Source organism: Sceloporus occidentalis, unplaced genomic scaffold (genome assembly GCF_023333645.1).
Source record: "Sceloporus occidentalis isolate IW3139 unplaced genomic scaffold, rSceOcc1.0.p SCAF_360, whole genome shotgun sequence".
NCBI classification, from domain to species: domain Eukaryota; kingdom Metazoa; phylum Chordata; class Lepidosauria; order Squamata; family Phrynosomatidae; genus Sceloporus; species Sceloporus occidentalis.
The window spans coordinates 231,687-247,451 of NW_028317340.1; the positions used below are offsets into that span (position 1 = coordinate 231,687).

Below are 15,765 nucleotides of genomic sequence, written 5' to 3' on the forward strand. Positions count from 1 at the left end.
TACAACCTCCCCTACCCCCTTACCTGAACTGCAGGTCAATCTCTGCCACTCGAAGACTTCTGCAGGAGCCGCTGCATCCCTCTGCGTTCTTCTCTTGTACCGCCCAGGAAAGCAGGAACGGAGCGTGACTCTGCTGGCTTCCTGCTTGTCCTGGGTGGGACAAGAGACTCTACTCGTTGTGCGAGTTGCAGGGCGTCTATGGAAGTGATCGAGGGGGTTGCAGGTTTTTGTCCAGCACTAAAGACGGCCGTGCGGCCGCATCAGCCATTCGGCCGGCCGTTTTATTAATATTTAGGGCAGCCTGGGGGCAATTGCCCTCCTGCCCAGCCCACCCCTGGGTAGAACTGCTTAACCCCTTAAGGACCAGGCTGTTTATTATCTTTTGTACCCTTCGTGACCAGGCTATTTTAACACATTTTAACACCTCTCCCATCCAGGGGCGTAACTAGAAACCACAGGGCCCTTTACCCCCCTTCCAACATACACTCTGGCACATATATGCAGACACACAAATTACACACACTTATTCATACTTACACATACATTCACACACACACAATTACACATACAGTATCTCACAAAAGTGAGTACACCCCTCACATTTTTGTAAATATTTTATTATATCTTTTCATGTGACAACACTGAAGAAATTACACTCTGCTACAATGTAAAGTAGTGAGTGTACAGCCTGTATAACAGTGTAAATTTGCTGTCCCCTCAAAATAACTCAACATTCAGCCATTAATGTCTAAACCTTGGCAACAAGTGAGTACACCCCTAAGTGGAAATGTCCAAATCGGACCCAATTAGCCATTTTCCCTCCCCGGTGTCATGTGACTCGTTAGTGTTACAAGGTCTCATGTGTGAATGGGGAGCAGGTGTGTTAAATTTGGTGTTATCACTCTCGCACGCTCTCATACTGGTCACTGGAAGTTCAACATGGCACCTCATGGCAAATAACTCTCTGAAGGTCTGAAAAACAGATTTGTTGCTCTACATAAAGTTGGTCTAGGCTATAAGAAGATTGCCAAGACCCTGGAACTGAGCTGCAGCACGGTGGGCAAGGCCATACAGCGATTTCACAGGACACTCAGAACAGCCCTTGCCATGGTCGACAACAGAAGTTGAGTGCACACGCTCAGCGTCATATCCAGAGGTTGTCTTTGGGAAATAGACATATGAGTGCTGCCAGCATTGCTGCAGAGGTTGAAGGGGTGGGGGGTCAGCCTGTCAGTGCTCAGACCAAACGCAGCACGCTGCATCAAATTGGTCTGCTTGGTCGTCCCAGAAGGAAGCCTCTTCTAAAGATGATGCACGAAAAAGCCCACAGTTTGCTGAAGACAAGCAGATTAAGGACATGGATAACTGGAATCATATCCTGTGGTCTGATGAGACCAAGATAAACTTATTTGGTTCAGATGGTATTGTGTGTCGCGGCAGCCAGGTGAGGAGTACAAAGACAAGTTTGTCTTGCCTACAGTCAAGCATGGTGGTGGAAGTGTCATGGTCTGGGCCTGCATGAGTGCTGCTGGCACTGGGGAGCTACAGTTTATTGAGGGAACCGTGAATGCCAACATTTACTGTGATATACTGAAGCAGAGCATGACCCCTCCCTTTGGAGACTGGGCCGCAGGGCAGTAATCAAACACGATAACGACCCCAAACACACCTCCAAGATGACCACTGCTTTGCTAAAGAATCTGGGGGTAAAGGCGATGAACATCTGTGAGGCATCCTCAAACGGAAAGTGGGGGAGTGCAATGTCTCTAACATCCACCAGCTCCGTGATATCGTCATGGAAGAGGACTCTAGTGGCAACCTGTGAAGCTCTGGTGAACTCCATGCCCAAAAGGGTTAAGGCAGTGCTGGAAAATAATGGTGGCCACACAAAATATTGGCACTTTTGTTGCCAAGGTTTAGATATTAATGGCTGTTATTTTGAGGGGACAGCAAATTTACACTGTTATACAGGCTGTACACTCACTACTTTACATTGCAGCTAGCAGAGTGTCATTTCTTCAGTGTTGTCACATGAAGATAATAAAATATTTACAAAAATGTGAGGGGTGTACTCACTTTTGTGAGATACTGCGCATGCTCACACAATACCCACACATCCTCACACAGACATCCATGCTCTCCCTCACAGAATCAGGCATCCATGCACACCCACACACAATTACACATCTATGCTAACATAAACATTCCCGCCCCACTTACCTCTCACGGATACTGCAGCTTTTAGTCCGTGCAAGCAGCCTCGATTTCACGTGCCCCCGATATGCTCCTTTCTCCCCGTGCCAATTTAAAATACTGTAGGAAGGGCCCTTCCGACCAACTAGAGCAGGTTTTGTGTTTTTTTTGCAAGTTATTGCCCTATAAGTAGTGTTTTACGATTTCACAGCCATTTTTTACCAAATCTGGTCGTTCTGCCACCATGTGCTATTTGGGACATCTTTAAAGTTGGTCTACCACTTTGTAAAACTGATCGTAATTTGTGTTTTATCACAAATTGTACTTCAGGTATAAATTTAGTGATATCACCCATTCATAGGTGTGTCATGTTATTTGGGGGGCTAAAAAGCCACATTTGAGAAATGCGCAATTTAGGTTTTCAACTTGTAATTTTAGCATGTGGTCGTTCTGCCCCATGTTCCAATTACATCATCTTGGAAGCCAGCCAGTTTAATTTACCCCATCAAACTATTTGAGGGGGGGGGGAATTGTACTTTAGGTATGAATTTACAGCCCTTGGTATATAACTGCTGAACACCCAAATGTGTTCGACATCTGAGTATCTGGTACCAGCACATTCACAGCAGATCCTTTAACCCCTTGATGACAATTGCCGGTCCGGGCACGTCACCGAAAATCGTGACGATTATGACAATTGACGTGCCAGGACCGGCACGTCTTTAAACGGGTGAAAAAATCGATCCGTGATCGATTTTTTCACTCAAACGGTGTTGCTCTAATGCCTCGACATCGAGGCATTGAGCAACACCAAAAAAAACATTCCCGTCCCCCCCCGATCGCTCCTAGGAGCAAATAAAAAAACATGTTTGAAAGACTGCACGTCTTTCAAACATGGCGGCGCCCGCCGCCGAAAAACGGGTTTAGGAAGCGATCGCGAGTCGCTTCCTTTGCTTAGCTGGTGTTGCTAAGATGCCTCAGTATCGAGGCATCTTTGCAACACCTGTTTAGCAAAGGAAGCGACTCGCGATCGCTTCCTAAATGCTCAACTTACCTTCCCGGTGCCGGCGTCTTCGAAACACATGCGGTGTTTCAAGATGGCGGCGCCCATCAAGCCGGGGGCGGAGCCTGCTGTCATCATCGGGGGGGGGGGTGTTGCTGGATGTCATGGACATCCAGTGAATAACACCCCTAGTGGTCAGATCACTCATAAGAGTGATCATGATCTGATAAATCAAAGGCAATGTTTTCTAAACATTGCCTTTGATCAGTATTGGATCTGCCTCCCTCCTTCACTTGCTTCTAGTGAGGGAGAGAGACAGATCAGTGTGTTTTTAGGTATTCTCAATAATATATATTATTATTGATCCAAAGGCTCTTATAAGAGCCACCCATTTAATATTAACCCCTTCATTGCCATTGATCACTGCATAAACAGTGATCTTGCATAGTGGCAATTGTTTTTGGGGTTCTTTTTTTTTACATTTTTTTTTACTTTTTATTTTTTTTTGTACTTTTTTTTAGGGTTTTTTTAATTTTTTTTATTAGAGCCATTAACCCTTTCCTTCCCTACTATTTTTGCTGCAATTGTTGCCATGCAGCGGTATACGGCTGAGGAGGCATGTTCCAAATTTGGCCCTTTTGCCCCCAAACAATCTGACAAACCCATGCATGTGGGGTATCAATGTACTCAGGAGATGTTGCTGAACACATATCGGGGTGTTGTGTGACAGTGACATATACCAGGAGCTGTAATTTTACACCTGAAGTACAAAGTATGTTTAAAAAACAGCAAAAACAATTACTATCACAAACTTTGACAAGGGTTGGTGGTAGGATTAGTGCATGGAAAGGGTTAAACTATCAGCATCTAAAATACCCTGGGGTGTCTAGTTTTCAAAAATATATGGTTTGGTGGGGTAAATTTAATTTGCTGGCTTCAAAGATGCCCCAAATACCACATGGAGACAGAATTACCAGATTCAGAGAAAAATGGTTTTGAAATAGCAAAACGCTACTTGTACTTATTGCCCCATAACGTGTAGAAGAAAGCAAAAAAAACATAAAAACATTGGGTATTTCTAAACTCGGGACAAATAGTAGAATCTATTTAGCAGGTTTTTTCAGTAGTTTTTTATGATGAATAAAAGATTTTTCAAATAAAAGTGAGAAATTTTTATTTTTTTTTCAATTTTTCGTCATATTTTATTATTTTTATTATAGAAAATGACATCATATATAAAAAATTATGGTGTCTGAAGAAAGCCCTTCTTGTCCTGAAAAAAACTATATATAACTTGTGTGGGTTTAGTAAATGGGTTAAGAGAAAATTACAGCTAAACACAAACACCGCAGAAACGATAAAACAGCCATTGTCACGAAGGGTACAAAAAATAGAATCAGCCTTTGTCACGAAGGGGTTAAGGACTGTAACTTGAAGCGTGATGAATGGCGTGTTCTGATAGTTTTTTTTGGTTATTGGAGCTACAATACCTCACCTGTTGGCTTTGACTAGAGGCCAGCCATGCGCCTCAGTGAGCATTGGCTGCACGTGACCATGTCACTGCTTTTGCTTCTATGCACCACTGCAGACCCCACAATAGCCGCAGTTTTGGAGATGCTGTGACCCAGTCATTTTGCCATCATAATCTGACCCCTTGTAAAAGTCACTCAGAACCTTACACTTGCCCATTTGTCCTGCTAACAAATCAACTTTGATAACTAAATGTTCACATGCTGCCTAATACCCACTGACAGGTAGCATAACAAGATCAATGTTATTCACTACACCTGCTGACAGTCATAATGTTATGGCTGAACGGTGCAGTTAACGCAGGATCTGCAGTTTCAGCCACCTCAGGGCCTACATTAATCTTCCCTCAAAAGTTGAAATCTGCAGGGTTAATTTAATATTTTTAAAATACTAGGGTAGAGTATCAAGTTAACACCTTACTTTGTACATGTCAGATTTTGGTTTTATTTAATCATGACATTAAGGCAGTTTACATACAAGTCCAAACAATCCTTGAATGGTAACATTTTATTTAGATCACGTCAAATGCCAGTGTTCTGAAACCCATTTAAAGTTACAAGGTTTAAAGCTCTGTATGCAGAGATTGCGGAATTCTTCACGGTCTCTGAAATAAAATGAACATTCTGCACATAAAAGTATGAAACTAATCAAGAGCAAAATCCCTTTGGCAGCAGAAGTCAGGACAAGATATGACTTGCACACCAGGCATGTAACATATATACAAGCAGGTATCTATATATAATAAAAAAAATTAAAAAAAAAAATACCCATGCAACTTTGCCATTCCCTGCAACATTTTGAGAGAAGACCCTAAGTCATGACAAGCCATTCACATTAGTTAATAACACTTTAATTTCGAGATACAAAAGTTTTTCACCTTCAGATGAGAGGGAACATACATGGTACGCTAGTCTACTGAAGTGAAGTAACAAAGTTTAAAATAAACCCAAGTTGTCCAATGCAGGATATCTGGAGACTCATTTACACATTCCTTTCAGACCACCATGTCATCTATCCATTCCTTTCTGGACTTATGCTCCTCCGTGGGCTCCTAGAAGGAGAGCGGCTGCAAGAGACAATCACATCACTGAAATAGAAGAGACCGAAGGTTGTGTAACCATCTTAACAATTTAGTGCAGGGCACAGGGGGAACCATTGAGAATTTGAGGTCCGCTGAAGTGGTCATTTAAAGATTCCAGGTATTGCAGCATTTATTCCAGCTGTACAGCTACCATGTCCGTCATCTATTTTGTACCTCAAAGTTCTATTTTAAGGTAAAGGTACTCGGCAGCATTCCTAACAGGACAGTGCATAAATGTCAAGTTTACCTATAGTGATTTAGTCTTGAATTGGTTCTAGTTTCCATATGATGGACCGTTAAATATTTGTGTTCCTGCACCATTTTGACAAAACATATGAGACTCAAAAAAAAAAAAATGGTCCTTATACTGCCTTGTGGTAAGCCATAGAAAATGGATGAAAAATCTAGGTCACCAGAGTGGCAGTAGCAACATGCAAAACCCATACTAATACTGTAAATAGCACTTTTGGAAGACAGTTCACTTCATTGTTCGTCTCCTAGTGGTATTAAGGTGCAAAATATGAATAAAAAGATAGTTACCTTCTTTTTGGAGAAGCAGATCTAGACTTTGATCTGTTTGGGGGGACAAAAAAAAAAAAAAAAAAAAAGAAATTTACCATGCAAGATCTGCCGGAAAACAGTTCAAAGCACATGTACTCATCTTTCCAATTAGGCTTAGGACACACGCAAACTGAACCAAGCCTACCTGTTAGATAATTTGATATATACACTGGCTCATCACAGATGCCTGCACAATGACTCTGAAGTGTATGCAGAAGCATCAGTTTCCATTACCCTGAACCCAAAAGCAAACATTACCATAACACTATCTAGAGGGAAACTTGTGAAGTGCCAAGTAGGCCTCACAGAAGTCACTATGACCCCCTTGGTTGGCTCAGACTAGTAGGTTGTGAGTGGTGCTCTGTTGACAATTCAGGACAAGCAGAGCATTAAGTCAGAGTACTGCCCCATTGCAAGAAGCCATGGCAACAGTCCCATGTTTAGCAGATTTGCTTACACTCTAAAGTGACAAGTTTCTGTACAGTAACAGTATTTGTAAACTTACCTGCTTCTTGGACGTGAAACAGACCTGGATCTTGACCTAGATCTGGATCTAGACCTAAGGAGGAAATAAAGTTAGTGCCGGCTTTGCAATGTTTGTTAACTGTAGTTACAGGGATGTAGGTACAATGCAGTTACCTTGATCTTTTAACAGAAACTGATCTTGACCTGCGTGGGCTGCCAGTCCTGGATCGGCGGGGAGATGCTGACCTTGATCTGCGAGGAGAAGCAGATCGAGACCTGGAGAAAGGAAAAGCTATTTTGAAGCACTAGAATGCCCAATGAATCAGCCATCTTAGTGTTAAGGTTATACACAATTTTATTTAGATAAATAGGATCACACATTTAGTAGCCAATTAGTTTTGTCAATGGCAGAATACAATTAAGCCGGAAGAATCTCTGCAACACAGTACACAGCCAAGTTACTGAGAAACTCACCTCCTGCCACGGCTTCTGCTGCGAGAACGGGAATACCTCCTTCCACGTGATCTTGAGTGAGATCGAGACCTGGACCTAAGTAGTTGAAAGCCAAGTTATTCAACATTCAAGACAGACATGGAACACTGCAGTCTGTATGATCATAGACACTTAGTGCCTTATTATCAGGAAGCCTACATCTTGAAAAGAGCTACCTAGAAGAAACTTGTTAATAAAAGGCATTCCATTTTAAGCTAACATTAAAATGCAAAATTTATAGTGTAATTTGTATGTAAAATAAACCTTGCATGTCTGCAGGTCGACCCTCTTTGGCCCAAGGTCTAGAAGATCTAGACGGTCTAGAAGGATCTACCAGCCGATCGCTGAATCTACTGAAGGTGATCTTCAATCTAACGACGATCAAACTGACAGCCACATGAGCCAGGTGAGGCTTGATTGACGCATGAAGGTTTTTCTAGGTGGGAATCTGGTCAATCTGAAGTTCTTTCTAAACCGGAGGGGTGCCCCAAATGTATGCCAATTTTACTGATACGGCGATCACAGTAGATCATGTTTTCTGGCCTCTACAGAATCTTAAAGGTGGATCTAGATGTAGAAGGCTTGAGGGGATCTGGCCTCTTATGCTGATCACCTCAAGGTCTAGCAGAATCATAAGGTCGGATTTGCAAGGCGCCTCAGCAAGAAATCTTAAGGCTCGTGACATTCTGAATCAAGGCGACTGACTCAAACGAAGAAACCTGTAAGGTTTTGACCAGGTTGATTATTAATATATTTTAAACATGTGAAAGTAATTACATAAGCCATAAAGCACCAGAACAAATAAGCAGCAGTCCACTGTTAATATCTGGTGCTAAATCATAACGCCCTTTCTAGCAAACACAGCATCAGTGATTGATTTATATACCAAGTCCAAGTTGTTCTGGTGCACTCACTCACTTCTATAACATCAGATTTCACATGCAATGTCCACCAGTTCCCAGCCTTATACTAAGATAAGTTGACCCAATAAAATTCTCACCTGGATTTTTTTTTTTTTTTTTTTTTTAAATTAAGGCATCAGTGGTTAAAGTTTGCCAAACCTCAAACACTGTACCAGACATGGACTGCTGCTTTTAACTACCACAGCATTTACTCCAGTCTCTAAATACCCAAGCAAATAAGCTACCCTAGTCCAGGAAGAATACCTGCTGCCCCTTCTGCGTCTGCTATACCTCTGACAGTCATATGCATAATGACCCTTTTCACCACACTCGTAGCATCGATCACTGGGGTCAAATGGGCGACGAGCAGGAGGTCTATCATATCGTGAACGTCGAGGCATGCCAGTCGATAGCTCCACACGAACTCTGGATCCACAAATCACTCTGTTGAATATACATATATTCAAGTTTGCACAGTAGAATGTACAGCCTATGAACTAATCAAGACAAATCAGCAGTCTACAGACTTTTGCCTGACCACTACACAATGAGAATTACAGTATAAAAACCCAATTGCACTGTGAAACATTTGGATGGCTCCTGCTGACTTATCAGGTTATGAAGTTCTGAAATAGCTTTAGAGGTACGTTAGGATACATGTAACTGCAGCCGAGAAGGTTATACATACTTTCCATCAAGCCCTCGCACAGCATCTTCCGCATCCCTTGTGTCCTCGAACTCAACAAATGCAAAACCCGGTGGGTTTCTTGCAATCCACACGGTACGCAGCGGTCCATAGTAACTGAATGCACGTTCCAGCTCGCCTTTACCAGCACCAGTGCCTAGGTTTCCAACATAGACCTTGGCCTCTAAATAAAGAAAAGGAAAAAAAATTACACTAACTAAACCTTCATGCAACATCAGTAAGGGACAGTGTTGGAGTAGTAAGGGATGCATGTATGCAATTGGATTATAATTACCAATGTTGGCTATAGTCCCCTGACAGACCGGAACATTGGCCACTAAGGGACACCGTAGGAGTACTTACAAAATAGGGCATCAACGCATTACACAATAACAGACAAAATCAAAGCAGTTTCATATAAGGTGGTAAGGAAATAGAGCCCTGCAAATACAAGTCATGCCAAGGTAAAAGCTTGGACACGAAAGCAGCAGTCTTTCATTTTAAAGGTGAAATTCATTCAGCATAAGGCCATGATCTCTCCCGCCTAAAACGAGAGCAGTGCTGGACGGTTTTAACAGGGCTTGCTGCAGCCTGTTCAGGAAGTGAGAGGCAGGGAGGCGGAAACAGTTCTAGGGCCGTAACTACAAGAAGCATAAGAGGGGAAATGTAAAGAAAGGCGCCTATGTCGGAATTCAGCACAAGTACGTATGTACATCAAGCAGGACTGATACAAACGTAAACACAGGGATTTAAAAGAAGAATTTACGTGATACGGTTCAGACGCCATTAACAGCGTGCACAAAACTAGCGCACAAAGCGCAAGCCATGTGACTAGAACACCCAACAAAATGGCGGCTTTACGCCAGCTTCCTAAGAGCCCGTTGGACAAGCACACACTGGGAATGATTTCTTACACAGAATGTTCGCGCTACAACGCAACCGGACACACCGAATACTTAATCTTACCTCCTCCGTAACGCCCGTACCGCGACATATTTCGCCTCACCCCTTAACTCCCACCTCGCAAGCACGACAAAAACCAGAATAAGCTCGCGTAGCGCGTCACGTTTTATATGGGAGTCAACGGTCGGAAAATACGTTGTGAACTCCCGATTGGCAGAGAGGGGTGCACGTCATATTAGTCAACACCCCATTTACAGAGGAGGCGGGAATGTTCTCTGATTTCCATGGCTACAGTAACCCATACCCTTTGTGTTTGCAGGGAACGAGCGGCAACGTGATCCTTTATTATGGTGGCCGGTTCCTTGTAATTAATTTGCATTTCGAACGTTTTCTGCGACAAAAATATAATAATAATTTGGAAAAACATTTTATATTTAAAAAAATTATGTGAACTGAAACTCTTCAGGTCTTACCTGTTTTAACCGGGGTTTTATTTCCAGTTGCTTTTGACCATATGGTGGCTGCATGAGGTGCTTATTATTAAAGCCAATATATAGAGTTCTATTATTACATTTTACTCGCAGAAAACAGCAAGAATTCAGCACTTAGCCAGCAAATACAATTTCAAAAGCACCTATCTAAAGCATAAATATTGGCGATTCCGTCACGCTTTATGGCTATATATTGTTTAGCTGCCACTACGTCAATGTACCCCAAGTTTGGCAAGTCCTACCTAATTTTTCGGGGATATATTGCTTACTAAGGAGCTGATTCGGTGGAACTGCACTGCATTTTAACACAAAAAAGAAAGACTGTCATGCAATTTAAAGCCTTCTCTGGGCGCCATTAATGAGGCACCTGCATTGCCGGAGGGGTGTTCAACCTGAAAGTTTGGCCATGTAATGTAAAAAATCCCCAACATTTTTGCGTTAGATGGGTGTTTTGTTTTTGAATGGTACTCGCTGGGTATGTGCTCATACCTGGGAATTCTCTGGCTCTGGCTACCTGAAGCCCCACTTGATGGACGCGGATATGAGGTCCTGCTGACGTTGGTGGGTGGTTAATTCTGGCTTCGTTTTGTGTGTTTGTTGGTCATTATTATTCTGGCAGCAACACGAAATCTAAATGTGTATGACTTTTATGCTTTTTAGGTTGTGTGCTCCCCTATTTTTGTATACATTCTATTTATAGAACCTAACATATTCTGTAGCACTGTTACAATGATGGAGATTACAAAATTCACAATATTAACAATATACCCAGTTAGTAACACGATCATACTACAACATACTGGTACAGAACAAGTTTGTGGGGGAATGAGTCTTCTCATGGTGGCGTATTTACCTTTAGTACTGCCCTAGGTCTAGCCCAGGGAACCATTATTAGCAAGCATTAGAACATAATGTCATTTCCATACCTCTGAACTTCTGGGCGGGGAGCAGGGGCGTGTCAAGACCCCGCGACCCGGAGGATTCGGGTCTTGACCCGGAGAAGTGGTGGTTCACCCGGCAATCTCTGGGTCAAACCCGAAGAGTTCCCAGGTATGGTCATATCTATGCGCTATACTTTTAAAGGAAGGACACTATGGAGGGCTGTGCTGACTTGTCATGTATCTCCATAGGGTTAATGGGTCGGTTGGTGAGATCACTTATAACTGGCTCATTGACTAGGCTTGGGCCTTGTAGTCCTAGGCCGGAATATACCACTGTACACAGACAAATAGGTCCCCTATGATGTTCTTTCTGGACCCTGCGAGGACCTAGTCTCTGCGAGCGAGACTGCGTCGGACTCACTTCTTACTTGTATAGCATTATAATTTGGTTTATACTTTTGACAAGCCGCTGCATAGAAACTTCACAACGGGCTGTTAAAGGGTTGATATTTCAAAAGCCTCAGGGTCTGCTCATTTAGAAAGTTCCCAGGTATGGTACAGATCTATGTAACATTCTGCACCGACTGTTTAACAGGGCGAGGCATTGCTAGGCAGTGACATGAATAAATACAAAGGTCGTCAAGTACAGGTTATTTGTTTTGTACTTTGAAAGAGTCTACTTTTAACTTTAAGACATTTTTAGCACGTCTTTGTATTTTAAAATTGTATACATTGATTGACTACTGATATTAGGGTGTATTATAGGGGAAATAAAGTAATTCCGTTACTACAATACACTTTTTTTTCTCTCCTCAGATTATCACTGTCAACTAGTCCTTTTAATTATTATGATTATCTTTTATTTATATAGCGTTTTTACAATTGACAAATAGCTTCTTGCAATACCTACATTCAAAGGGTATGACAAGACTAGAACTAGGACAAACTGATACATTAGATAGAGCTTACACTCTAGAAGTACATTTTCCCCCGTGTCTGTTTCAATACGTCTATGGGATCTTCTGGAGTGTCTGTAGGGTCATTTTAATACCATTAACCCCTTGACGACAATTGACGTGCCAGTTACCGAAATGCATGTAGTTCGTCTCCGTTGACGTGCCTGGCATGTCATGCTATTAAGCGAGCTTAGAAATTTATCAGAGATTGCTTTCTTCAGCCAGCCAGGGTTGCTGCAATGCCTCTATCAAAGCATTCAACAACACCTTTGTGATTTTGAAATGAATCCTGAAGCGCACAGGCAGCCAGTGAGGAGACTGACACAGGGGAGAGACGTTAGTAAAGCGATGGGAGAGGAAGATAAATCTGGCAGCAGCATTCATGGTGGATTGTAGAGAGGTGAGACGGTTAAGAGGGAGACCAGCTAAGACAGAGTTACAACAATCAAGACGGGAAATGATAAGGTTCATGGATGAGAGCCTTAATGGCATGCTGTATTAGAAAGGGACGGATGCGGGCAATGTTTTTAGAGACAGACTTAATGTGGGGGGTAAACGAGAGGTCAGAGTCAAGGGTGACACCAAGACAGCGTGCATGAGTAGACGGGGAGATGATGGCACCATTAACAATGAGGGAAATTGATGGGGGAGTGTTAGCATTGGAGGGAGGGAAGATGAGAAGTTCGGTTTTGGAGAGGTTGAGTTTCAGGTTTCCCAAGCGAGGAAGTGTAAAGAGAGAACAGAAGGGGTCTTAGAACTGAGCCTTGGGGTACCCCCACTGAGAGGGGCAGGGGAAGTGTTACTGGAGACAGACGCTGAAGGTACGATCAGAGAGGTAGGAAGTGAACCAGGAGAGAGCAGTTTATATGGGTATCTTTTTTCTTCCATACCAGGATCTCCTCTATTGCACCGCATCTAAACCAAGCTTTTTGAGCCCCAGAAGACCTTCTACATAAACAGATTTCAGAAGCTTAGGTGGGAACAATATAAAAAAGAATCAGTGACATGCATCACCAGTGAAAGAAAAATATAACATTGTGCCAACATTTTTTCTGTTTTGTTTGTAGTAATAAATATGATCTTTTGGATTACACTATGATTTTTTTTTTTTCCATTCACATACTTGGAATCCTCCTCTTGAGCCTTCACATAAACCCTTGGTCTGCTGGGATTGTCTACAGTGATTATAATATATATATATATATATATATATATATACACACACACACACACATATTTGGCACAGCTTTATTTATTTATATCTTACAGGTGGCTCTCCTTGTTCCTTTTCCTCAGAAGCTTATATGAGCTTTACCTAGAGACTCTCTTCTCTGGGGCTAATATTACAAAGGCATTGGATAAAGCCATACATTTAGGTAGAGAATGGGTTATTGACCCACCTGTTAACCCCTCAGTGAGGATACTGGGTGTATCCAATCCATGCAGCGCACAACTACTACATATACGTTTCAGAGGAAGAGTACTGGAAGTGGCTTCACTAAGGGCACGTCTCGCAGGAAGTGACATCACTGATGCTGTGCATTAGTGCTGAGCCCCACCATGAGTTCGGGAAACAAGAAGTAAATGTGTAGGGGGTGTGCTCGTATCGCCAGGGCTATTAGCATTGCGAAGTTTTATGCAGAGCCGTGACCTCGAACGTATAGATAACAATACAGACAGCCTGCGCTCCAGGTAGCAGCCAGCTATTCATCGCTCGTGTTAGTGAACTGTGTTCTGGGACTTCATTTGCATTGCACATGAATTCTAGTACTTAGGTGGCAAATGCTAATTACCGATCGCAAGCTTTCCTACAGTTTCTTTGCTGTGCATTTTATTTCTAGGGTTACACCCTTTCATTCAGAACAAATGCAATTAGATATGTGTAACTGTACACGTTATAAGCATTACAAATCACACTATACAGGATCTATGCCTTTATTTCACACGTGATTTTTAAAAGATTGTTTTGAGAATTGATGTTTTGTAGGTGTGCCTGTATGACCTGGAAAATGTGATTCTTTGTTTCAGGGAAAGAGGATATTTGGGGAATGGCAGAGTGGTATAACAAAACCCCCTTGGAATGGCAGGCCTATGTCAACAAAGAGGTGAAAGTCTCAGCTGGCGAGAACAATGAATTCCAGGGATTTGTTATAACCATTGACCCGGTTTCTGCAAGGTAAATGTTGGGGGGGTGTGTGTGTGTGTGTGTGTGTAAATGTTTAAGGTGATAAAAGTAACAAGTAACAAAGTCTACATACTTTGCTTATGTATTGGGGTTAATTATCAAAAGGAGTTGACTGGAGATATACAGGTTGGACCCAAGTAACCTTCTGCTGGATAAGTAACCCTGATGGCTCTTTATAAGGCATATTTAAATCTGTGTGATTTCTTAGTCACCTTGCTTCAATAAAAGCGTTATACAGGACCAGCTCAACCCTCCTGAGCAATTAGTAGAGGACTCCTGCAAATTAGTGGACATCACTTATGAAATACCTTAAATGTCTGAAACTTGGGAACCGCTGTAACATATTGAACTTGCAGGATGTCATAATATATATTTCCTCTAATAATAAGTCCTCTAATGGCAAAGTCTTTATAGTGAGGGCCACCAACAAAATGGTTGGGTTTATTGTAGGCTGTGTGCAAAATACACTTTCTATACCGTTTTTTTATTTATTTGTTATAAAGCATTGTGCTGGCCAACTTCGAAGGCAATCAGAAACCCTTGGTGCGTGTGGTCATGGGACATGTCGTACAGCAAGTAGAAGTCTTAAATGATGCAGACGAAGCAACTACAGAAAGACTTGCAAATCTATTCACTCTTCAAGATGTCACCAGCCATCACAGCAAAGAAGATTTAGAGGCAAAGAAAATCAGCTTAAAGTCATGGTTGGAGCAAAACAATATCCCGGTGACTGAAGAAGGGGAATCACAGAGAACATTGTGTGTGGCTGGTGTGTTAACCATTGACCCCCCGTATGGGCCAGACAACTGCTGCAGCAGTAACGAAATAATACTCTCCCGCATCCAGGGACTTCTACAGAACTATGTGACAAGCCAGTGAGAGAAACCACACCGATTGTCTCATTGTGGTTAGAGGATATTGCACTTAATCTTGTACAGTGGCCTAGGTATCCTCGTGGGAAGCATTTTTGGCAACATCCAAAAATACTTAAGTATCAAAAGTATATAATGGCCTGTGCTGTTTTTCAACTAAGGCACCATCACTGATGCCTCCAAAGTCTAAACTTTCTGAATGTATGTCTTGTGTTGACAGCTCGGCTCCACTAACCCCTCAGAAACATCTTCAAATATTAAATGAATTCACAGCAAATTAATACACCGTTTGCTTTTTTTAGGATCTTTATGTGTATGGCCAACAGTAATTGGGAAACAATGTTTGTTTCGTTCTTACAAATTCCTCTGAATGAAATATCAAAAAAACTTCATGGAGTTCCGTGGCCATAGTTAGGTTTAGATTCAGAAGAGTGAACTTTAAAGTTAGTTTGTGTTTTATGGCCCGGGACAGCAATGCCTCCTCAATATCCTCACTATTCTCCTCCTGACTCTTTTCGGTAACCCCCAACCTCGTCAAAGAACCTTAACAAACATTGTCCTTAAC

General features: G+C 42.2%; 2 protein-coding genes across 2 annotated transcripts; one reads left to right on the forward strand and one right to left on the reverse strand.

Moving 5' to 3' along the window:
- Positions 1-5,737: 5,737 nt before the first annotated feature.
- LOC149273787 (serine/arginine-rich splicing factor 7-like) lies at positions 5,738-9,906 on the reverse strand. Its single transcript, XM_089506014.1, has 8 exons — positions 9,879-9,906; positions 8,916-9,096; positions 8,492-8,671; positions 7,308-7,382; positions 7,008-7,109; positions 6,874-6,927; positions 6,348-6,380; positions 5,738-5,792 (listed from the first exon to the last, which is right to left on the reverse strand). Exons 1-8 carry the CDS (start codon positions 9,904-9,906, stop codon positions 5,738-5,740), a joined length of 708 nt encoding a protein of 235 aa, XP_089362140.1.
- A 4,285-nt stretch (positions 9,907-14,191) lies between these two features.
- On the forward strand, positions 14,192-15,207 carry LOC149273788 (gem-associated protein 6-like). The gene is made up of 2 exons (XM_089506016.1): positions 14,192-14,319; positions 14,832-15,207. Exons 1-2 carry the CDS (start codon positions 14,192-14,194, stop codon positions 15,205-15,207), a joined length of 504 nt encoding a protein of 167 aa, XP_089362142.1.
- The last annotated feature ends 558 nt before the right edge of the window (positions 15,208-15,765 follow it).